This window comes from Caretta caretta, chromosome 7, assembly GCF_965140235.1.
Source record: "Caretta caretta isolate rCarCar2 chromosome 7, rCarCar1.hap1, whole genome shotgun sequence".
NCBI classification, from domain to species: Eukaryota; Metazoa; Chordata; order Testudines; family Cheloniidae; genus Caretta; species Caretta caretta.
In genome coordinates this window covers 33,525,507-33,545,799 of record NC_134212.1, presented here as the reverse complement: position 1 = coordinate 33,545,799, position 20,293 = coordinate 33,525,507, and the positions used below count along the sequence as shown (strand labels likewise).

General features: G+C 50.2%; 2 protein-coding genes across 6 annotated transcripts in view; both read left to right on the top strand.

Annotated features, from left to right (window-relative positions):
* The window catches only part of LOC125639836 (RNA-binding protein 4B), a 25,008-nt gene extending 10,415 nt beyond the window's left edge, over nucleotides 1-14,593 (top strand). For 2 of the 4 annotated variants that reach the window (XM_048857578.2, XM_048857577.2), the window contains exons 3-4: nucleotides 1,146-1,862; nucleotides 7,189-7,346. In XM_048857578.2, coding sequence (XP_048713535.1) covers nucleotides 1,146-1,855 — 710 coding nt within the window. In that variant the 3' untranslated portion in view covers nucleotides 1,856-1,862; nucleotides 7,189-7,346. Of the gene's footprint in view, nucleotides 1-1,145; nucleotides 1,863-7,188; nucleotides 7,749-14,504 lie in introns of those variants that run through there. The other 2 variants (XM_048857580.2, XM_048857579.2) reach the window with 2 other exon arrangements.
* On the top strand, nucleotides 14,515-20,293 carry LOC125639834 (uncharacterized). 2 transcript variants are annotated; one of them, XM_048857575.2, is made up of 3 exons: nucleotides 14,515-14,602; nucleotides 14,805-14,887; nucleotides 15,074-20,293. In XM_048857575.2, exons 2-3 carry the CDS (start codon nucleotides 14,863-14,865, stop codon nucleotides 16,411-16,413), a joined length of 1,365 nt encoding a protein of 454 aa, XP_048713532.2. In that variant the 5' UTR covers nucleotides 14,515-14,602; nucleotides 14,805-14,862; the 3' UTR covers nucleotides 16,414-20,293. The 2 variants fall into 2 exon arrangements, with proteins under 2 accessions (XP_048713532.2, XP_048713531.2); XM_048857574.2 differs by lacking the exon at nucleotides 14,805-14,887 and having other exon boundaries at nucleotides 14,516-14,602.

The following is a 20,293-nucleotide window of genomic DNA, read 5'->3' as shown; positions in this document are numbered from 1 at the left end:
GTAAGGATGGCCTAATAGGCCTCTGGCTTAGGACTTGGGAGCCTTAGGTTCAATTCCTGGCTCACTCACAGACTCCTTGTGTGGTCCTGGGAAAGTCGCTGCATGTACCCTGTGCCTCAGTCCCTATACAATGATGACACCACTTTCCTATCTTATACAGTGGTGGTGTGAAGATGCTAATGCTTGTGAAGCGCTCGGACCCTACAGGAGCCATATAGGTCCCTAGATAGACATATAGCTGCTCACTAGTGTGAAGAAGCAGTTGACAGTCTGGTCTTGGAGCCGATTTAGGTCCAGATCAAGATAGGAATTAGGGAAATGTCTAACTTTAAGCACATGAATAGCGTCACAGGGCTAAAGGTTCACATCTATCAAGTAGCTATCTGGATCAGGACCTAAAGCAGGCCTTAATGCCACTCAAATGTTACTTTTCAGGAGAAGTTGCTTTTTATTCATGGCAGGATTCTTACCGTAAAACCATTTAGCTTGGCCAATTGGGATTCCTCCCTATTGTGAAAAGAACAGGAGTACTTGTGGCACCTTAGAGACTAACCAATTTATTTGAGCATAAGCTTTCATGGGCTACAGCCCACTTCGTCAGATGCATAGAGTGGAACATATAGTAAGAAGATATATGTACATACAGAGAACATGAAAAGGTGGAAGTTGACTTCACACCTTCTTGTCAACTGTCTGAAATGGGCCATCTTGATTATCACTACAAAAGTTTTTTTTCTCCTGCTGATAATAGCTCATCGTAATTAATTAGCCTCTTAGAGTTGGTATGGTTTCTTCCACCTTTTCATGTTCTCTGTATGTATATATATCTTCTTACTATATATTCCACTCTATGCATCTGATGAAGTGGGCTGTAGCCCACGAAAGCTTATGCTCAAATAAATTTGTTAATCTCTAAGGTGCCACAAGTACTCCTGTTCTTTTTGCGGATACAGACTAACACTGCTGCTATTTTGAAACCTGTCCCTATTGTGAATGATGCGGAAGGTTGTGGAAAGGCTAGGTTTTGATTGGCTGCTCAGGGAATGAGATGGTTGAGTTACTTGGTTCTTGCACACTGCAAATCTTGTGGTTTTCCATGTGGCATCAGTTATTATAGCAACCATTCTTGCGTCTGTTTCTTAAAGGCAAGCGGATGCGCGTGCAGTTGTCCACCAGTCGGCTTCGGACGATACCTGGGATGGGAGACAAGAGCGGCTGCTATCGGTGCGGGAAAGAAGGGCACTGGTCTAAAGAGTGTCCGGTAGATCGCACGGGGCAAGTGCCTGACTTTACCGAAACCTATAATGAGCAGTACGGAGCGGTGCGCACTCCCTACCCCGCGGGCTATGGGGAGACCATGTATTACGATGATGGGTATGGAGCAATGGTCGACTACTACAAAAGATACCGCGTGAGGCCCTATGCTACGGCATCTGCATACGACGCCTATGCAGAGCAAACAATGGCCCAGTATTCGCAGTACGCGCAATACTCCCAAGTACAAACCACAGCCATGGCCGCCACCACAGCCATGGCCGCCACCACAGCCATGGCCAATCGCCTCACTACTACCCTAGACCCTTACGATAGAGCGCTGCTGCCAACCCCGGGAGCAGCAGCAGCAGTCGCTGCAGCTGCAACTGCTGCTGCGGCAGCCGCGTCCTCCACCTATTACACCCGGGATAGAAGCCCCCTGCGTCGCACGGCAACCGCGGCCACCACCGTCGGAGAGGCGTATGCTTACGAACGTTGTCAGCTGTCTCCAGTCTCGTCGGTCGCTCGGGCCTCCCTCTACGATGTGCAGCGGTTCGAGCGGGAGTCATACGCAGACAGGGCGCGGTACTCTGCGTTTTGAGTCGGAGGTGAGAGCTTTGTGAGTGGCAGGACGTGTGTGCTGCTGGAGTATAAATTGGGCTTGATGCACAGTAAGATTTACCAAGGTTTCTACTAGCATCTTTCTGTGATCTACCAACTTTAGCCGAGTGAAAGGATATTGTTAGTGTTGCTGGTAAAAGCCTGACACCTTTACCACATTAATGGAGTACTTGCACTTCAGTGAACTACCTACATCGTGAAGCAGCCAGAACAAGTGTGCATTCACATGGGACGGGCATGGAGTCTTTTAGAATAATCTTTACCACCAGTGTTGAGTGGGCCCAGCTCTTTTTTGTCCTATCCTAACTCATTCATCATGTTTTTGAGTGAAGATGATTTGTGATAGGCAGTATGCACTCAGACAGTTGGTATGGGGTCAGTGTCAACCTTGCTTTGCTATTTTAGCACAGGGTCTAAATCTGGACTTTAAAGCAACTCCAGATTTAAAGCTATGTTTATCAGTCACTTACTATAATGGCTCTAGGTCAGTAAGGAATATGTCACTGTTTCCCCTGTTGGAAAGCTGACAAGATCCATATCTCCATGCTGGATCTGAAGTGTTGTCTATGTGCCTTTTTTTTATAGGCCTTGAAATCACCCAGCAATTTATTCTTGAGAAGAGGATAGAATTATTTTTGCACACTTATTTCTGCCATGCAAATGCTGCTCTAAAAGCATACTCTAAAACTGGCAGAGATTTTGATCTTCCTGTTTAAGGGCCTTATAAAATAGACTTTCTTTTTCTGTCCCTGAGCAACATTTAAAAATACAGTGTCAAGTCAGATTTGGCCCCAACAAGTCTTAATTTTAAAACAAGCCTTTGCAATTCTCCATTGCTTGAAATCTTTAAATCAAGGTTATAAATCTTTCTAAAAGCCACACTTCAGCTCAGCTGCAATTTATTGAACAGGATCCGGGCATGATAGGATGAAATTCCCTGGCCTGTTGTACAGGCCTGACTACAGGAGGTCCCTTGTGGCATGAAAACCTCTAAAATGCTTGGGTCAGTAGAGATGTTTGTTAGTAAGATTTATGAAAGAAATCTTTCCCTATGTTGTTTGCAGCATCTGAGAGCCAATAGATACTGACTAAACAAAGTCTAGTTAACCAATCTGTTTTCATTGTTTCAGTGAAATGCAACAAGAGTAAACTCCAAGTTTTAAAAAGTCTATCAGCTTTAATCTTAAAAGTACATTTCACATGGGCAGGAACCTCTGTATTGCTGAGTCTCTCAACTGTATCACAAGTCTCACAATAGTTGGTGTTAAAGCCCCAGCATTCGTGATTGTGTGAGAATCTGTTTGTTTAAGTTGTTAGGCCTTGTGGTTGCAAAGCAAATCTTTAAAACATGAAGTGAGTTCACCCTGGCACCAACTGTAACTCAGGAGTGTTCTCAGAGTTTTTGTCTTGTCCAGTTCCAACTCAAACACCTGGATTCCTGCTTCTCTTGGGATGTTATCCCTCAGTTTTCTCCTGCTATTTCCTTTAACTCCATCCTATTACTCCTGACTAATTCCCCTTTGTGTAACTCTGAACCATCTCTCGCCCCCATTGCCACCACAGCCTTCATATACTCTGCTGACACTTGGTGCTGTCCAGGGCCCTTCTAATGCTATGGACACGCTGGTGGTTGTTCTCCTTCCTACAGGTCCATAGCTGTGCTGTCCAGCCTGACCATGTCTTCATAAATCAGTCGCTCTGGACTGACCTGTTGTCCTGCTCCAAACTCCTGGCTTAGGGTTACAGGTTTTAGGGGTCTGTTTCCCAATCCCTGCTCATCTTCTCCTGTCTCCCCTGCCCCTCCCGTGCTCCTGGCTTCTTTTAATCTTCATTCTTTACCCCTACATTTGGGGGCAGTGGCAGAAATCGCAAATGGAAAGAAAATTCTGGGAGCTTTCTACTGCCTTTTCTGTCATCCTAGTCCCATTCCTTATGTCTCCCCAAACCAGGTCCTGCTCAACAGGTGACTTGATTACAATGTATAAGTGTTTTCACGTGGAGAAAATCCTGGCTACTAACGGGCTTTTACATCTAGCAGAGACAGAACAAGAACCAATGGCTGAGAGTTAAAGCCAGACAAACTCAAATTAGAAATGAGGCACAAATTTTCCACAGTGAGGTTGATTAACCATTGGAATAAACTCCCAGGGGAAGTGGTGCATTTTCCATCTCATGAAGCCTCCAGTCCAGCCTGACTGTCTTTCTGGAAAGTGCTTTATTCAAATACAAAATATTGGGCTGAGTGGCATTCTCTCACCTGTGTTATATGGGAGTGGCAGCACATATATACTAATGGTCCTGTCTGGCTTTACATTTATAAATCATCATCATGCACGGGCTTTCAAGTTTGCGAGACTACTAGAATGCACATGCTGCACTGGAATATCAAAATCCTTCTAAAAACATACCTCTGATTCAGTTCCCTCAGGTTTTAACAGTGATCAGAGCAGATAGTTTGTGCTGTGTTGTTTTAGCTTGAAGGAATCTTGAGTACAGCAGAGCAAAACAGCGCACATTAATGTGGACAACTGTGTTCAACCAGTGGAGTGGCTGAATCGGCAAATGCATTTTGCCTCTGACATGAGCTCTTATGCCAGCTTCACCACTGTCTTGTAAAAGCCCATAAAGTATTCCACAGGGGCAGTGGTGGGAATTTGGCTGTGAATGGCAGTTTGTAAATGCACCAGCTCTATAACCTGTCAGTACGTGTTGGATGGGCAAAACTGGGCATTGTCCAAGATTGTGGTAGCCGGTGTGGGGAGTGACACTTGGAGGCAACGAAACCCCAAAGTAGTGATTAGCTAAAACTTTAACTCGTTCATTCTGTTTGATAACCTCTTACTGTAACTTACTCAGCACTCTGGCTGCCAAGTCATTGCAAGAGCAAAGGGCCTCCCAAAATGCCATTGGCTCCTGTTGTCAGCAGAATATATGTGATAGAAGGTAGTGGCCCTAGTTCAGCCAGACGGTGAACCACATGCTTAAAACTGAGCTCATACTTTGAGTCAATGGAACTTAAGCATGTGCTTTGCTGAATGGTGATGGATGTAAGCACAGGCTTTGCTGAATGGGAACCAGAGTGAGAGCACAGAACGGACTTCACTTAGCATTAAAATTAAACTCCAGGGACTTCAGTCATCTTGAGCTAACTTGGACCCACTGCTGAATATTTGCAGTAAGTGCTGCACAGTCAGAAGCAGATGTAGCTCCATTGGCTTCTGCGGGTGAGACCTGTGGCAGCAGCAGTGTGGTCTACACTAGAGAAAGAAGTGCAGCACTGGGAGGCAGTTAGGCCTGAGATCTAATTTTCTCTCTAACTGTGAGGTCTAGTCTACAGGGGAACACTTTGGGGAGTTAAGACTAATTAACTCAAGGTGTGAAGTTAAAGCACATCAAACCCCTATGTGGACACTGTCATTCAGAGTTGAAGTGTCCTTAGTTGGCTGTAGTGAGGGTTAAGCTACAGCAAACTAAGGGTTTGTCTACACGGGGATACTTGGGGCTTGGCTACACTTGTGAGTTACAGTGCAGTAAAGGAGCCCCAGGCGCACTAGCTCACTACCCATCCACGCTGGCAAGGCACAAAGAGCGCTCTGACTCCGCGGCTACAGCACTGCTGGTACTCCACCTCGGCGAGTGGAATGACTTTGCTGCACCCCCACTGGAGTGCTGCGGCGCCAGTGTGAACGAGGTGTTGCTTTACTGCGCTCTGATCAGCCTCCAGAAAGGTCCCATAATCCCCTTAAGTCAAGTGGCCACTCTTGTCATTGTTTGGAACCAGCTGTAGGAATGCAGAAATGCCCGTTGAAAGTTCATGTTCTGACAGCAGGCTGCTTATCTCCTATGAAACAAAGCAACCATTACTGTGGAATGCTGTATGAGAGAGAGACAGGGGTGGGAGAGGGGGGTCTGGTGCTGTCTGAACTTACAAGACCACATGTTTACATGCTCTCAGCCCCCCAAAAACCCACTCTGTCTCCCCCCACATACACACTCCCAGTCACACTCCACCCCACCCATCCCTATTTGAAAAGCACATTGCAGCCACTTGCATGCTGGGATAGCTGCCCATAATGCACCGCTCCCAGTGCTGCTGCAAGTGCAGCAAATGTGGCCACGCCAATGTGCTTGAAGCTGTCAGTGTGGACAGACTGCAGCGCTTTCCCTACTGCGCTTTACGAAGGCTGGTTTAACTCAAAGCGCTCTACATCTGCAAGTGTAGCCATGCCCGTGAGAAAATTGTGACTTAGCTTTTAAAGTGGATTAGTTAAACTGCATTAAATCCTTGTGTGGACATTCTTATTCAGGACTACAGTGGCCTCCGTTCAGTTTAGTTTAATTCACTTTGGAAGTGAATTATGCTAACCAAAGTAAGGCCATTTTAATTCTGAATAAGAGCATTCACACAGGGGCTTAATGCAGTTTAATCCACTTAAAATTCACACCGTTACTTAATTCATCTTCACTTTCCAGAGTGTCCCTGTGTAGACAAGCTGTGAGTCACTTCACCATTGTCATCTTACCACCCAGGGGCTGTTGTGGAGATTCGTCAGTGTCTATACAGCTAAAGTGTTAGCAGTTTGGCCCAGTCAGCCTAGTGTTATGGTAGCACATAGGGTCCCCAATTAAGATCAGAGTCCCACTGTACTCTGCAGACAAAGATAGTCCCTGCCCTGAAGAGCTTGCAGTCTAAATAGACCCAGGTTGGGAGGGGGACCACAGGTGCAGAGAGGAGAGAAGACTTGACCAGGTGTCTCAGCAGCTCAATGACAGATCCAGGAATAGAATCAGTTGTTCTGCAGGCTCCTCCTTGCTCCAGCCACCACTCCTCACCCAGAGACAGGAATAGATCACTGGTCTCCTTATTCTCAATCTAGTTTCCTATCAACTGGACCACACTTCATGTATCGTGTTAGGCAAGGTGCTCCTTTCGTTTTGGAGCTACCTTGCGGTAAAGTTGAGCTAACTCCTAGGGAGATTTAGCATTACCTACACTTGAAAGTTGCACGAATTTTCACTTAAGGCATGATTTTTAAACTGGTTGACAGAAACCAGTGCAAGAAAGACATGTGGGTGGGCTTTAAACCAGGCTTATTTCATTTCAGTGTAAATTGGTTATGGACTGGTTTAAAGTTCTTCAGAATAGGAGCGTCCACCCAGGGCTTTGCACCAGTTTAAAGCCAACTTTAAATCAGCATGGGTTCTGTGTGTGGACAGTGCGAGGGCTTGGGGTGGGCATGAGATCTCTGGGCTTTTTGCCACCGTGGCTACTTCTGACATAAGCCTTTGAAACTGTATTGTGCTTTCTTTCAGGTAGCGTATTCTCGGGCGGACCCTCGGGCTCCCATTACACGGGAAAGTTTGTCCTACTTCCCCCACCATCCCGCTGCCTGCGACGGGTATTGGCTGCCTCTAGTGTGTTTATTTTTAATGGAGGTTTTTGTGTTTCAGTAAAGTTGTGACCCACTGTATCTTTTTTTCTTAATTTTTCAGTCCTTGAGCACTTCCCCACACTTGCAAGCATAGTTCCTTTCTTCCCCTAACTCCACATTGGCCCTTTCTGGGCTCAGGTTCTGCATGGGTTGGGGTGGGAATTCACTGTCTTCCAGGTAACTTACTCATAGAGTTCACGTCATTATTTCCTTTCTCTTCTCAGCGTTGTGGATGGAGAATCCCAAGTCTCCTCTTTATTTATTTGTTGTTTTTGTCTTGGGAGTTGATCTGAATCCCAGTTCAAACCCACCTCCTCTGAGACTAGACTGTGGCTGAGGTGTTTCCAAAGCAGCTAGTGCTTGCATAGAAGCTTATCTGTTAGAATCTGTTGTGGAGTTTTGACCACGGCTTTTCCAGCAAAATAAAAATTTCCAACAGAGGGCCCTGGCTGTTCTTTCTTCCAGGAAAAAAACCTTAGCCCCTGATGGGTTCATCTCCTACCCCCAGCAGGGCCCAGAGCATTTGTCTGCTGCAACCTCATTGTTCAGCTTGAGCAGTAGAGGTTTATGCTTCAGGGCCAAGCTCTTTGCTTCAATCCGTGCAGGGGCACAATCCAGTCATGCAGGAGCTGGCTTGAGGGAGTGGTATTCTACTAGAGTAACTCCTGGAGTCTCCAACAGCCATAGTGAGAGACAGTCCCTGCCCCAAAGAGCTCTCACCTAGTGAGAATATATTTATTTCAAAGAACCTGAACCACTGGACCATCCTTCCCAAAGCAGGGGGCTGCCCACTTCGGAAATTCTGTGTTTGGTTCTGATCATTTCATACGTTAAGCCTTAAGAGTGAATGCCTTTCTAAAATATATGCTATAGTTCAGGTAGAAGGGAGGTGCCTGATCCAGGAATTGCTGCCTGAGATTGTATGGCCTGTTATAGATTTGAGGATCTAGTGGTCCCTTCTGGCCTTAAACTGTATGAATCCAACTGGCTTTAGAGATGAGGGACAAGAATGGAGGGGGAAATATCTTCTTAAGAGAGATTGGAAAGACAGCGGTTGCTCATCTTTAGAGAGGAGACAGGCTGGGACTTGGTGAAAGACGATGTACTGGAGAAGGTAGGTGGGAGCTGCAGTTCAGCTCATTTCATGATACAAGAACAAGGGTTGTAGGGAAACTGAAGAGTGGCAAAAGGAAATACTTCTTCACATACTCTCTCCGCACACTTAATGTGGGAAACTTGTTGCCACAAGATGTCACTGAGAGCGAGAGCTGAGTAGACTCCAAAAAGGGATCAAATGCTTATAGGGGTATTGGGAATAACTAAAATTAAACAATGAAAAATAAAGAACCTTGTGAATAGCTCGAAGCCTGCCTGTTTCAGAGTATGAGCTGACCCTTAGCTAAGGGGGTCAGAAGGTCACTAATTATCCCAGTGCTGCCTCCTCTGGGGATTCATGCACTTTCCTCTGAAGCAGCTCACAGAGATGGGATATTGGGCTAGATAGGCCCACAGGTCTGCTCCATTGTGGCAATACCCATGGGAATGAGATGCAGAGTAAAGGGGTCAGATTATACGGGAGGGCTGCCCTAGGCAGAAGAAGATTGTGGAGCTCAGATTCTGTGCCAGCACTTAGAGTTAAAGTTATGGGCTCTGCACCATTCACTAGTTCAAGTGGGAACTGAGTGTTTAATCCCCTAGATGCATAGGATGGCTGGGGAAGTAATTTCAGGAGGGCCCTGTGCTCTCCCCCATGACTTTCCCATCCTGGATCAGAGATGCCTGTCATGTCTCTCCTGCGTCTTCAAATCCTGCTTCCTCCCACTCTATGAAATGTGCAAAGATCCTGCTGGCTACCATGGTCGCTACAGCCTGGGTTAGGGATGGAGACGGGCTCCCCTCGGGCAGTGCACTGGAGATGACGCACAGCTCTTTATGGGAGAGCAGGAATTTCTCAACTTCCAATTTGAGCTCTGCAGCAGGGAAGCTGAGGAGCTACCAGGTAGCTAGGAGGGCAACAGCCTGTGCTCATGTCTAGCATATTAACTGATTGCACCCACCCTCCTTCCAGACACAACCTACAGTCGTGTGCAGATTGAGGTATGAGTTGCAGCAACCAAGGGTCAACCTTGGTTTAGGTTGACTCAAGTCTGAGTTCAACAAAGGGCAGCGTCATACCACAGATGTGGTGGACTTTCCCCTAGTGCTGTCTCACAATGCCCATCGTGCCACTATCTTGCCCTCTGGTGCCAAGAGGTCATCCCAGCTAGAAGCTATCAGCCAGTTCATACTGCCCCATGCAGGGTTGTGGGAATTGAGTGCATTTGGCTCCCAGATGATGGTGCAAAATTACCCATAATGCGCTGAGGTTTGTAGCAGCACTGGGAACTCAGGCTGTACTCAGCAGGGCTGGATTAAGGCAGTATATGACCATGCCCAGGTTCTGGCACCAGTGTCTGGATTTATGACTATACCAGAGTCTCAACTTCCATATATAGAGCCCTGTTTGGATAGAAAAATTTTATCCGCATCCAGTCTACAAAAAGGGTCTGCAGATATCTGTGGATTTATAGGGCTCTATTAATTTCAAATAAAAAGTTCATTTCCAGCCCTTGGGGTTAGGGAGAAAAGCTTGAACATGTAATCTGATGCAGCAATACCTGGTTGCTTGCCTGCCTCGCCTGCAGCGAGCCTCATCCAATCACTCCAAGTGGAGGAAAGCTCAGTTGTAACCAATGTCGTGACACTTGCCTGAGGCTACGTCTACCCAGCACTTTTGTTGCTATAACTTATGTCACTCGGGGGTGTGAAAAGTTACACTGACAGAAGTGCTGCTGTGGACAGTGCTATGTCAGCGCTGACATAGCTACTGCCGCTTGTTGGGGGTTGTCTGTCGACAGGAGAGCTCTCCTGTAGGCACAGAGCAGCTACATGGGAGATCGTACGGCAGCATAGCTGCATCAGTACAGCTGTGCTACTGTAAGATCACTAGTTTAGACATGGCCTGAGTCTGTAGAGATCCTGAGACAATTACCTGAGAGAAGGAATTGCTTTTAGTCTAATCACTCCAGGGACACTGGCTGCATCTGCAGAAAACCTGAGCTGATTGCTTGGAGCAGTGTAAACAATGCAGTGACTCTGGCTGAGACTGTAGGGAGCCTGAGCTAATTGCTCCGAGCAGGGGAAACTGCTCTGTGCATCTCAGGGTGGGTGTTAATTAGCAGTCCTGCCCCAGAAGGGGTCTCTGTGGGACAGAGTGCAGTGGGGTCAGCTCCTCTATTCATGCAGACACCCTGGCTGCTGGGACAAATGCTGAGGGATCTCTGTCACCAACAAGCCAAGTGGGGATGGGGCCATGATGCAGTGGCAGGGCTTTAGGCACAGCCATAGAGGAGCTGACCCTGCAGGGGGGAGCTCTGCTCCAACATTGAAACCGCTTCTCCCAGAGCTGCCCCCAATAGAAAGTACTTCCCCCAAAATACAGAAGCTGTGCCCCAAACCCCTCCCAACATAGACACCACCCTCGGTGCCTCCCCCACCACTAGAAACTGCCATTCCTGCAGCAGGCACCCCCCGCAATAGAAATCACGTCTCCCCCACCCCATAGCAACTGCCTCCGGGAAAGGACTCCACCCCTAGCAACCGCCTTTCTTGAAGCCAAGCAACCATCACCTCTGGCGTCCCCTCCCCATAGGAACTACCTTCCCCAGAGTGCTTTGCGACTTGCGAGAGCCTGGATATTTCCCAGGGTGCCGTGCAGGGGAAGCCACACAAAGGGGTCAGGCTGCGCTCTCCCTTCTTAGGTAGCTGCTGCTGCTGCAAGACCCCCACCACCCCTGCCTGCATCCTCCTCCCGTGTCTTGTGGAGAGCCAGGTGAGTGACCAGCAGGGGCAGCCCCAGAGGGGCCGGGGACAAAGAGATAGCCCTGTCCTGGCTGCGGGCCACAGGACCCGGAATAGATCCCACCCACCCTCACTCACTCACTCTGTGCTGGGGCATCTCTGCCCTGCCCAGTGGCTGCCATCTGCCCTTGGCTGTGAACACCAATTAGGTCTTACCACATCTCAGCATTGTGGTGAGGGATACGTGTGTGAACAGCCTTTGTGCCCCACCCCAGACGTGGCTGCATCTTAGTACCAGATGAGGGATGCCTGTATACGACAGACCCCGTGCCTTACCCCAGTGACGTGTGTATCTCAGCCCTGGGTGAGGGAGTTTTGTATGAACTGCCCCATCCCAGAGGCAGTTGTATCTTAGTGCCAGGCAAGGGATCCCTGTATGACCAGCCTGTGTGTCTCACTCTAGAGGTGGCTGCATCTCAGCTTTGGATGAGGGATCTCGTAAATGCCCCCTGTGCCGCACCCTAGCCATGGCTGTATCACTGCTCCGAATGAGGGATCCTGTATAAACAGTCCTCACCCCTAAGGCAGCTGCATTTCAGTGGGTGCCATGTGTGTACAGTTACCTCCAATGTTCCAAACAGAAAAGGAGGTATGGCCTGTAAAGTCCTTTGGGAGCTGGTTATATGTGTGCCCAGGTCTGTGGGGATAGTCAAGCTAATTCCTGTGTGCAGTGTTGTTGTAACCATGTCGGTCCCAGGATATTAGAGAGACGGGTGGGTGAGGTAATATCTTTTTATTGAACCAACTTGGAGAGAGAAGCTTTCACATAGCTCTTCTTCAGGTCTGACCTTAAGCTTGTCTTTCTCACCAATAGTAATTGGTCCAATAAAAGCTATTACCTCACCCACCTTGTCAATTCCTGTCGTGCTGAGGGTGCAAGGGCAATTTAATGCTATGGGGTCTCTGGAAAGGGAGTTATTGGGATGTTGTGCATCATGCAGGGTCATTGAGATGGCGTGGGCAGCTGGGTGAGGGACCCTGCCGCAAATCAGGAGTTGGGCCGAACCACCCCCTTGAGCACAGGTCCTCTCGTACAGTGGGTACTTACAGGGACTGATTACATGGGGAGGGGGCTGGCATGATAAAAGATCTAATGAAGGGCAGCACAGGCCAGTGGAAAGGGCAGTGGTCTGGGAATCCGGACTGCTGGGCTCCATTCCCAGCTCTGGGAGACGAGTGGGTCTAGTGGCTCTAGCAAGGGGGGTTGGGAGCCAGCATTCCTGGGTTGCTTTCTCAGCTGAGGGAGGGGAGTGGAGTCTAGTGGTTAGGGGAAAGGGAGTGGCTGAAAGTCAGAACGACTGGTTTCTATTCCTGGATCTGCCACTGACCTTGGTCAAGTCCCTTCCCCTCTTGGTGCCTTTGTTTCCGACCCCACCTTTCGTATACACACACTGCTGTTTCTCAACCTTCCCAGGTCAGTCACCTCTTAATTGAAATCAACATTTTTTGTGATTTTTTTTTTTTCCCCTTCAGCTTTGCTATCAAATTTATAGTAAAATCATCTATCACTGACAACAATGCTAACTGTAGAGATATAATGCAGTGTTTATTTTGAGAGGTTGATGGAAAATATTTGACCTTGAAGGGTCAAGGTATATGGGGGAGGGAGTGTGGAGGGAGAGAGATTGTAATAACATTTGCAATGCCTCAGGACTCCTGATTGGCCTTTCGTAGCCCACCTGGGGGCTGCGAGAAGCATGGATTTACTGTGAGCTCTTTGGGGCAGGGATTGTCTCTTGCTGTGTGTCACAAAGCAGGTTCTGGAGGATCAATTTTTCAGTTTTCCCCAGGGCCTATCATTTAAATGGACAAGAGGTGGGAAGGAAAACGGGCATCGAGAAGGGAAGGGACTTTCCCAAAGTCAGTCGCAGAGCTGAGATAGAACCCAGGAGTCCTGACTCCCAGTCTCCCCCCTTCTCTAACCATTAGATCCCACTCTTCTCCCCAAGCTAGGCTAGAACCTAGGAGTTCCAGTCCAGTGGCCTGCCCACTGCACCAGTCTGCCCTTATGACTAATTTCAATAGGCAGTTAGTGTTTGGGTTCTAATCTCCTCTGTCTCACTGACAATGATCAAAGCCTTCTAAAGCTTTTCTGTCATGCACACATACCCACACACATACTCATGTCTACAGTGCAGCTGCTTAGGGTGGGGCATGGTGTCCTGGGAGACAACAATCTACTATAAGGTGGGTAGAAGCAACTTCTCGCCTGATATTTGCCATCTACCACTTGAAAGCTGATGCTCCAGGGCACTAGGGACCAAGAGAGGTTTGGGGGCCTAATTTCCCCTCATTCGGTGGGATTTTCTATCAGGGATTTTGGCCATAGTGTCTAAGACCCTGAGTGGTCTGGGCTGATTTTTTCCCCAGGCTTCCTTCCTTGTGTTTTCAGAGTGCCCTCACCTAGTTCCTGGACTAGAATACCTGGAACGATGGGTATTCCTGGGTTCTGTCCCCAACTCTGGAAGGAGAGTGGGACCTAGGAGGTTAGAGCAGTAGAGACTGGGAGATAGGACTCCTGAGTTCCATCCATGGCTCTGGGAAAGGAGTGGGATCTGGTGGATAGAGCAGGGGTGGGGGGCTGGGAGCCAGGATTCCTGGTTTCTGTCCTTGCTCTGGTTGGGGAGTGAAGTCTAGTAGGTTAGAGTAGTGGGGGTTAGGAGCCAGGACTCCTGAGTTCTATCCCAGCTCTGGGAGAGGAGCGGGGTCTAGTCAGTTATAGTGGAGGAGGGGCTAGGAGGAGCCAAGACTCCTGGATTTTATTCCCAGCTCACTTGCTGGGTGACCTTCCCCTCTCTGTATCCCAGTTTCTCCTCTGTAAAATGGGGACAATAGCGACCTGCTTTGTAAACAGCTTTGAGATCATGGGTCACAAGCACTGTGCGAGAGCTGGCTGTTCATCAGTGTTTTGAAGGTGATTTGCAAGAAGATGTGTAACACCTGGTGTTGTGCATTTATGGTTTGTTTCCAGTGAACAAACAGCATCCCCAAGTACTAAAAAAAAAATCATGAGGCTGGCTTAGAAATCATGAGCATCTTAAAAATGATCTGTGTGGGGTTCAGCTTTTAAGAACAAAAGTTGCAACTTTCACTGAATCCCCTGCCTCCAGGAGTTGGGCCTTTAAGAGAGGCCATGTGATAGACTTGCAAATCCCTTAATATCCAGTAGGGGGCAGCAGGTGTTTTCCTCACTAATACATCTCCAGGGGGTTTCCCCAATGCCCCCTCTGGAGCTGGGGCTCAGCCCATGCAGATGGTCCCTGAAAGAATCTCATCTCACCTCTTTGCTTGCTCCAGACAGGGCTAACGGCCCCTGACCCAGACACAGATGGAACCAGGGGAGGAGTCCAGTGTCCCGGATCCCCAGGGCTCAGAGGAAATGGAGGCTGGAGCAGGTGAGTGACTGGGTCAGTCCTTTTGGAAGCTGGCAGTGAGTGAAGCATAATTTAAAGCTTAAAAAAGAGGGAATGGAGTCTAGTGGGCAGGGCACTGGGGTGGGAGCCAGGACTCCTGGGTTCTATCCCCAGCTTTGATCTCGGGCGATTCCCTTTCCCTCCTGATGCCTCTGTTTCTCCTCACACCCTTCTGTCTATTTAGATGGTGAGCTCTTTGGGCCAAGGTCTTTCTCTCCCTGTGTGTCTGTGCAGTACCCAACATGACAGGCCCCCGATGTCGGTCAGGTGTGTGTCTGTGCCTCTGCCGCACATGGTGCGACAGGCTCCCACGACCTTGGGTGGGGGCAGGCTGCGCAGTGCGACAGGGCCCTGATCTCTGACCATGCGTTACCTGTGCCCTGTTGCCCACCCTCGTACCCTTCCTCCCATACCCAGAGCAATGCTCACCTGCATTCTGCTCTCTTCCGGCAGACGACAGTGCCGCCTGTCTCTCGGAGGAGGAGGATTCTGACCAGGAAGGCCCTGAGATGGCGCCATCCCACAAGATGTGGCCAGGGGTCTCCAAGGGCGATGTCTCGCCTGGCTCCCCATGGGACATGGCTGACCAGAGCCCAGGCGTTGGGGCACAGGCGCCGGATGACTCTGGTGACCTGGAGCAGGGGCTAGAGGAGCTCGGCGACATCATCGTGCACCGGGTGACGCAGATGGGCGTGAAGCCGTGCCGCTACATCGAGGGGGGGCGCAGCTACGAGCTGAACCCCGGGCTGGCCCGCCGGCTGCTGCGGCTGGACGAGAAGCCATACGAGTGCACCGAGTGCGGCAAGAGCTTCAACCAGAGCTCCAACCTGCACCGGCACCAGCGCACGCACACCGGCGAGCGCCCCTACTGCTGCCCGGCCTGCGGCAAGGCCTTCAGCCGCCGCTCCAACCTGGCGCAGCACCAACGCATCCACACCGGCGAGCGCCCCTTCCACTGCGGCGACTGCGGCAAGAGCTTCAGCGAGAGCTCCTACCTGATCCGGCACCAGCGCACCCACACTGGCGAGCGCCCCTACAAGTGCCCGGCCTGCGGCAAGGCCTTCTCCCGCAGCTCCCACCTGGCACGACACCAGCGCACCCACACTGGCGAGCGCCCCTACCTCTGCACCGACTGTGGCAAGCGCTTCGGGCTCAGCTCCGACCTGGCCACACACCGCCGCACCCACACAGGCGAGAAGCCTTTCCGCTGCACCGACTGTGGCAAGGCCTTCTCCCGCAGCTCCCACCTGGTGCAGCACCAGCGTACCCACACCGGGGAGCGCCCCTACCGCTGCGCCCAGTGCGGCAAGAGCTTCTGCCATGGCTCCAACCTGCTGCAGCACCAACGCACGCACCGCGGCGAGCGCCCCTACCGGTGCCAGCAGTGCGGCAAGGCCTTCAGCCTCAGCTCCAACCTGATCCGTCACCAGCGCATCCATACGGGCGAGCGCCCCTACCGCTGCACCGACTGCGGGCGCAGCTTCGTGCTGAGCTCTGACCTTCTGCAGCACCACCGCGTGCACACAGGCGAGCGTCCCTACCAGTGCCCCGACTGTGGCAAGACCTTCTCCCGTGCCGCCCACCTGGCCCAGCACCGCCGCACCCACACGGGTGAGCGCCCCTACCACTGCCAGCACTGTGGCAAGAGCTTCAGCCATGGCTCCAACTTCATCAAGCACCAGAGCACCCACCTGCATGGCTGGCAGCCCTGCTGGCCCCTCAAGGAGGGAGGGGAGGGTCCTCAGGATGGTGGGTCTGACAAGGAGGTGGAGGAGGGGCAGGCACAGCCTTAGAGTATGGCGGTGCTTGGAGCGCGGGACCTGCCACACCATCATCGCCAGCCTCCTAGCCAGATCACTTGAATGGGGTGAGAATTTATTAAACATCACAGGACCCTGCCCTGGATGGAACTGGGAACCCACTCCCAGCCTCATAGCCAGGTGTCTAGGATGGAATTGGGAACCATAGCCAGGTGTCCTGGGCAGAGCCGGGAACCTATTAAATGTTGCAGACCCTACTGCTGCTTTAAGGGCCACATCACTTAGCACCCACAATGTATCACACATCAGACTATGCTGCAATAGGGTTCACAGCCACCTGGCCCAACTCTAGCCAGCCTATCAAGCATCCAACAACTCAACACTGACTCCTGCACAGCCTTTTGGTCTTGTTTAAATTGCCCTGGTTTGATCTAAATTGGTTTAGAAGCCAGTTTTTAGGCCCAGTGTAAACACGGTGACAGTAACCTGCAGGTCAGAGCAGCCAAGCCCTTGTGTGATCCCAGCCATTTGTGAATCTAGCTCCCACCTGTGCCAAGGTGCTGAGTTGAGGATGAGGGTCCCTGCTTTGCTGGGAGGAGATTCCAGAGAGTGGAGGACTCGAATCTCATAGAGGCCGAGTGAGATTCAGCAGGCAGGTGCCACCCTGGGTCAATTCAGACTAGCAATGAAGGGCAAATGTTTGTTAGGATGGGGGATTCCCCAAGGAGGCAGCTCCCCCTGGGATGATGGGAGGAATGCTCCATCCCTTGGGGACCCTACATCCAGGCCAAATGTCTCTAAAGGCTGTGCTCTGGCTCCAGCACCAGATCTGGGCTAGGGGCAGGAATGGTTGCAGGTGGACCTCCAGGCCATATGATACAGGGAGACAGGCTGGGGGATGGGTACGGTCCCTTCTCTCCTGTTATCTGCAATGGCATTCCCACACGTGCCCAGCTGTACAGAGGGAGGCTCTTGTGAACCAGGGTCTTAAAAGCTGGATCTGGGCCCTTCTATTTGCAGCACCCCACATAGAATCATAAGATTGGAAAGGACCTTAAGAGGTCATCTAGTCCAGTCCCCTGCGCTCATCTGCCTAGCAGTCGCATTTCCTCCCCTTTTCCCAGGGTTGAGCTTCGTTCGCACTCAAATAAGACACTCGCAAGTAAAGGCCAAAGGATTCCCAAGGATGGGGGTGGTGCTCCCAGAAAATCCAGCCAGCCACACGCCTCCAGATGAGGTGCTACTAACATCACCTTCCCCTGGCAGCATCTCCAGCCTGTGGCTACTTCATAGAAGGCTGCTAGTTTAGGAGCACACTGATAGCTGGGCTGGATGCAGAAGTCAGGGGTGAGGTTCTGTGCTATGTGGTAGGTCAGACAGGATCACCATAGTGTCTTCTGGCCTTGGGCTGTACAACCTTGTCCTATTCTGTCCTTTAACCCAGTCTGTGCTGCTTCCAACAATCCTGGTTCCCGTCTCTTGCCCAGTTCTCTGGTATCTCTTGCCAGCACTCTAGCTTCCTCTGGTGATGAACAAACCCCCATTTCTGCATTGTAACACTTCTAGGGAGTGATGCTTAGCTCATCAAGGGCTATGTTATCGCTGAACGATCTCTCCAGAACCATCCCCTTCTCAGTCTAGTCCCCAAGATGCATGTTGCAAAGGTACAGGTGACAGTCTTTGGCTGTGCTCTTCCAGTCTGGCTTGGGGGGGTGATCACATCTGCCCCCTGTTTTGGAGGAGCTCTGCTCAGAGGCCATCGCTGTTTCCTAAAGGCATCCTGCAAGGTGGGCTTGGGGTTGAACTTTAGCAGGACAAGCAGCTTCTGGCCCGTCCCGCAGTGGGAACACTGGGAAGCATAGCAGACAGCTAGCCCAAAACCTTGTGTTGCACCACTGCCATGGTGGGGGGTTCCAGTAAAATGGGTCAGAACATTTCAGTGCAACAGCTTTGCTTAGCTCTGAGCCACCCCATTGAGTAGGCAGAACCAGCGCAAACTGCCCTGCCCTCCTAGAGCCTCACTCTGTCTGTTGAACATAAATCTCAAGCCATGGTACAAGTCAACCTCCAGCCTGGCTCTTGAGCAGGGCCATCACCTCTTTTGTGTAGAAGAGTTTCAAAGCTGCCAAAGGGATTTGGGTGCCCAGGAGGGAGTGGTGTTACCTCTCTGTATGGCATAGGTGAGACTGTCAGTGGGACAGCATATCCAGGCCAGGGATTGGAAAAATTGGAAAGGGCTCAGTACAGAGCCATGAGGATGTTTGGAGGGTGCGGAAACCTGCCTTGAGAAGCTCAACCCATTTAACTCAGTGAGGGCAAGGCTAATTGGGGTGATTTGATCCCAGTCTGTCAGTCCCTACAGGGAGAAATTTCTGACAGTCAAGGGCATGGGAATCTCCCAGACAAATGCCCAGCAGGGCTGGGAGCTGATGCCCCTTATTGCCAGAGTTAATTTGTGTGGCAAGTATTTCCCAGGGAGGGGATTCCCCCAGTGGAAGAATTGACCTGCAGAAGGGGAGGGAAGATTCTCCATTGCCTGGAGTCTTTTAGTCCAGATGGGTTGTCTCTCGAGAAGCAGCACTATAGCTCAACCCAAAGGATGACCTGAATGCAAGGACCCCTGCAGGAGATACTAGGCGGGTGCTATGCAGGAAGTGGAAGTAGACTCATAAAATGGCCTTAGAATGGGAATGTGGTGCCTAAATGCCGCTGGTGGCTTTGAAAACCTCAGGCCCAGCTTGTGTGGTGGGAAGCAAGGGGCAGGCAAGGTGGGAGAGGTATCTAGTCCTGCTGCAGTGGGGGAGTACACTGTCAACCTCGCTGGTTTTCTTTGTTACACTTTTGTTACCAAGCAGCATTGTGAAGGCATGACAGTGACTCCGTAGCAGTGCCTGGAGGTTCTCCCTATGAACCACCTAAACTGCTGTGGGAGCAGTCAAGGAGGATAAGGACACTGCTGACATGCTATGTTCCTTTTCCTCAGCCCTCTGCACTGAGGATGCTGAGAGATACCTGCTCTTCTGTGGTAATAAAGATACGGTGCTACCAGGGACTGGGAGCACTTCCTTATAAACAGCTGCTCTATGGGATGATGATAAATTTTGTGCCTATTTAAAAAAGCTCCAGGGAATCTCACTAAACTGTTTGAAGAAACACAATCATCAAAGCCCTCAACACTGGTGGTAGGAAGAGCTGACTGACCAGGAAAGTCACACTGGGCTTGTGTATTAGACTTCATGGAGCATGTCTCCAAACTAAATGTCAGTGAAGGAGAATCAGCTCCTGTCATTCATTTGAACTCACAAAAGCACTAGCAGAGTCCGTCCCAAGAGCAAGGAAGCTAGAAAGAAGAGGGGAGGAGGGAGAGAGAGAAACTTTTGCCCTCTACCAGAAACTTGCTAGGAGACAGGAAGCAATGGGTAGTGTTAAATACATGGTCTGCTTTGATTGTGGTGAAAGATTCAGAGCAGAGTCTACCGGGTTCCACACCAGGCCAGTGTTTGATATATTTCATGATCAGGAAGTGGAGGGTGAGCAGTGAAATGGCAAAATTTGCAGGTGCAATATGGTGGTCTGTGGAAGATGCCAAGTAGTGGCCCACCTTGTACTTTCATCACTTAGGATATTGATCCGTGGGCATTCATGGTTTCTTGCTTCCATGCTGTCAGTGACTCAGGAGCAGATCATGCCATTTTTGAGAGTGCTGCTCCCCTGTCATCCACCTGACCCTTCCTAAATAGGTTGCATCCAGTGAATTTTAACATTCCCATCACGCAAATCATCCCAGCAGGTTTCAGAAATACCTACTGGGGCAAATTATTACTCATTGCTCAATAAACTGCAGTTCTTCTTGTTTATTACCCAGGCTCCTAGCATCGGTGTAGGGGCGAATAAAGACTTGTTTTTCTTCGGG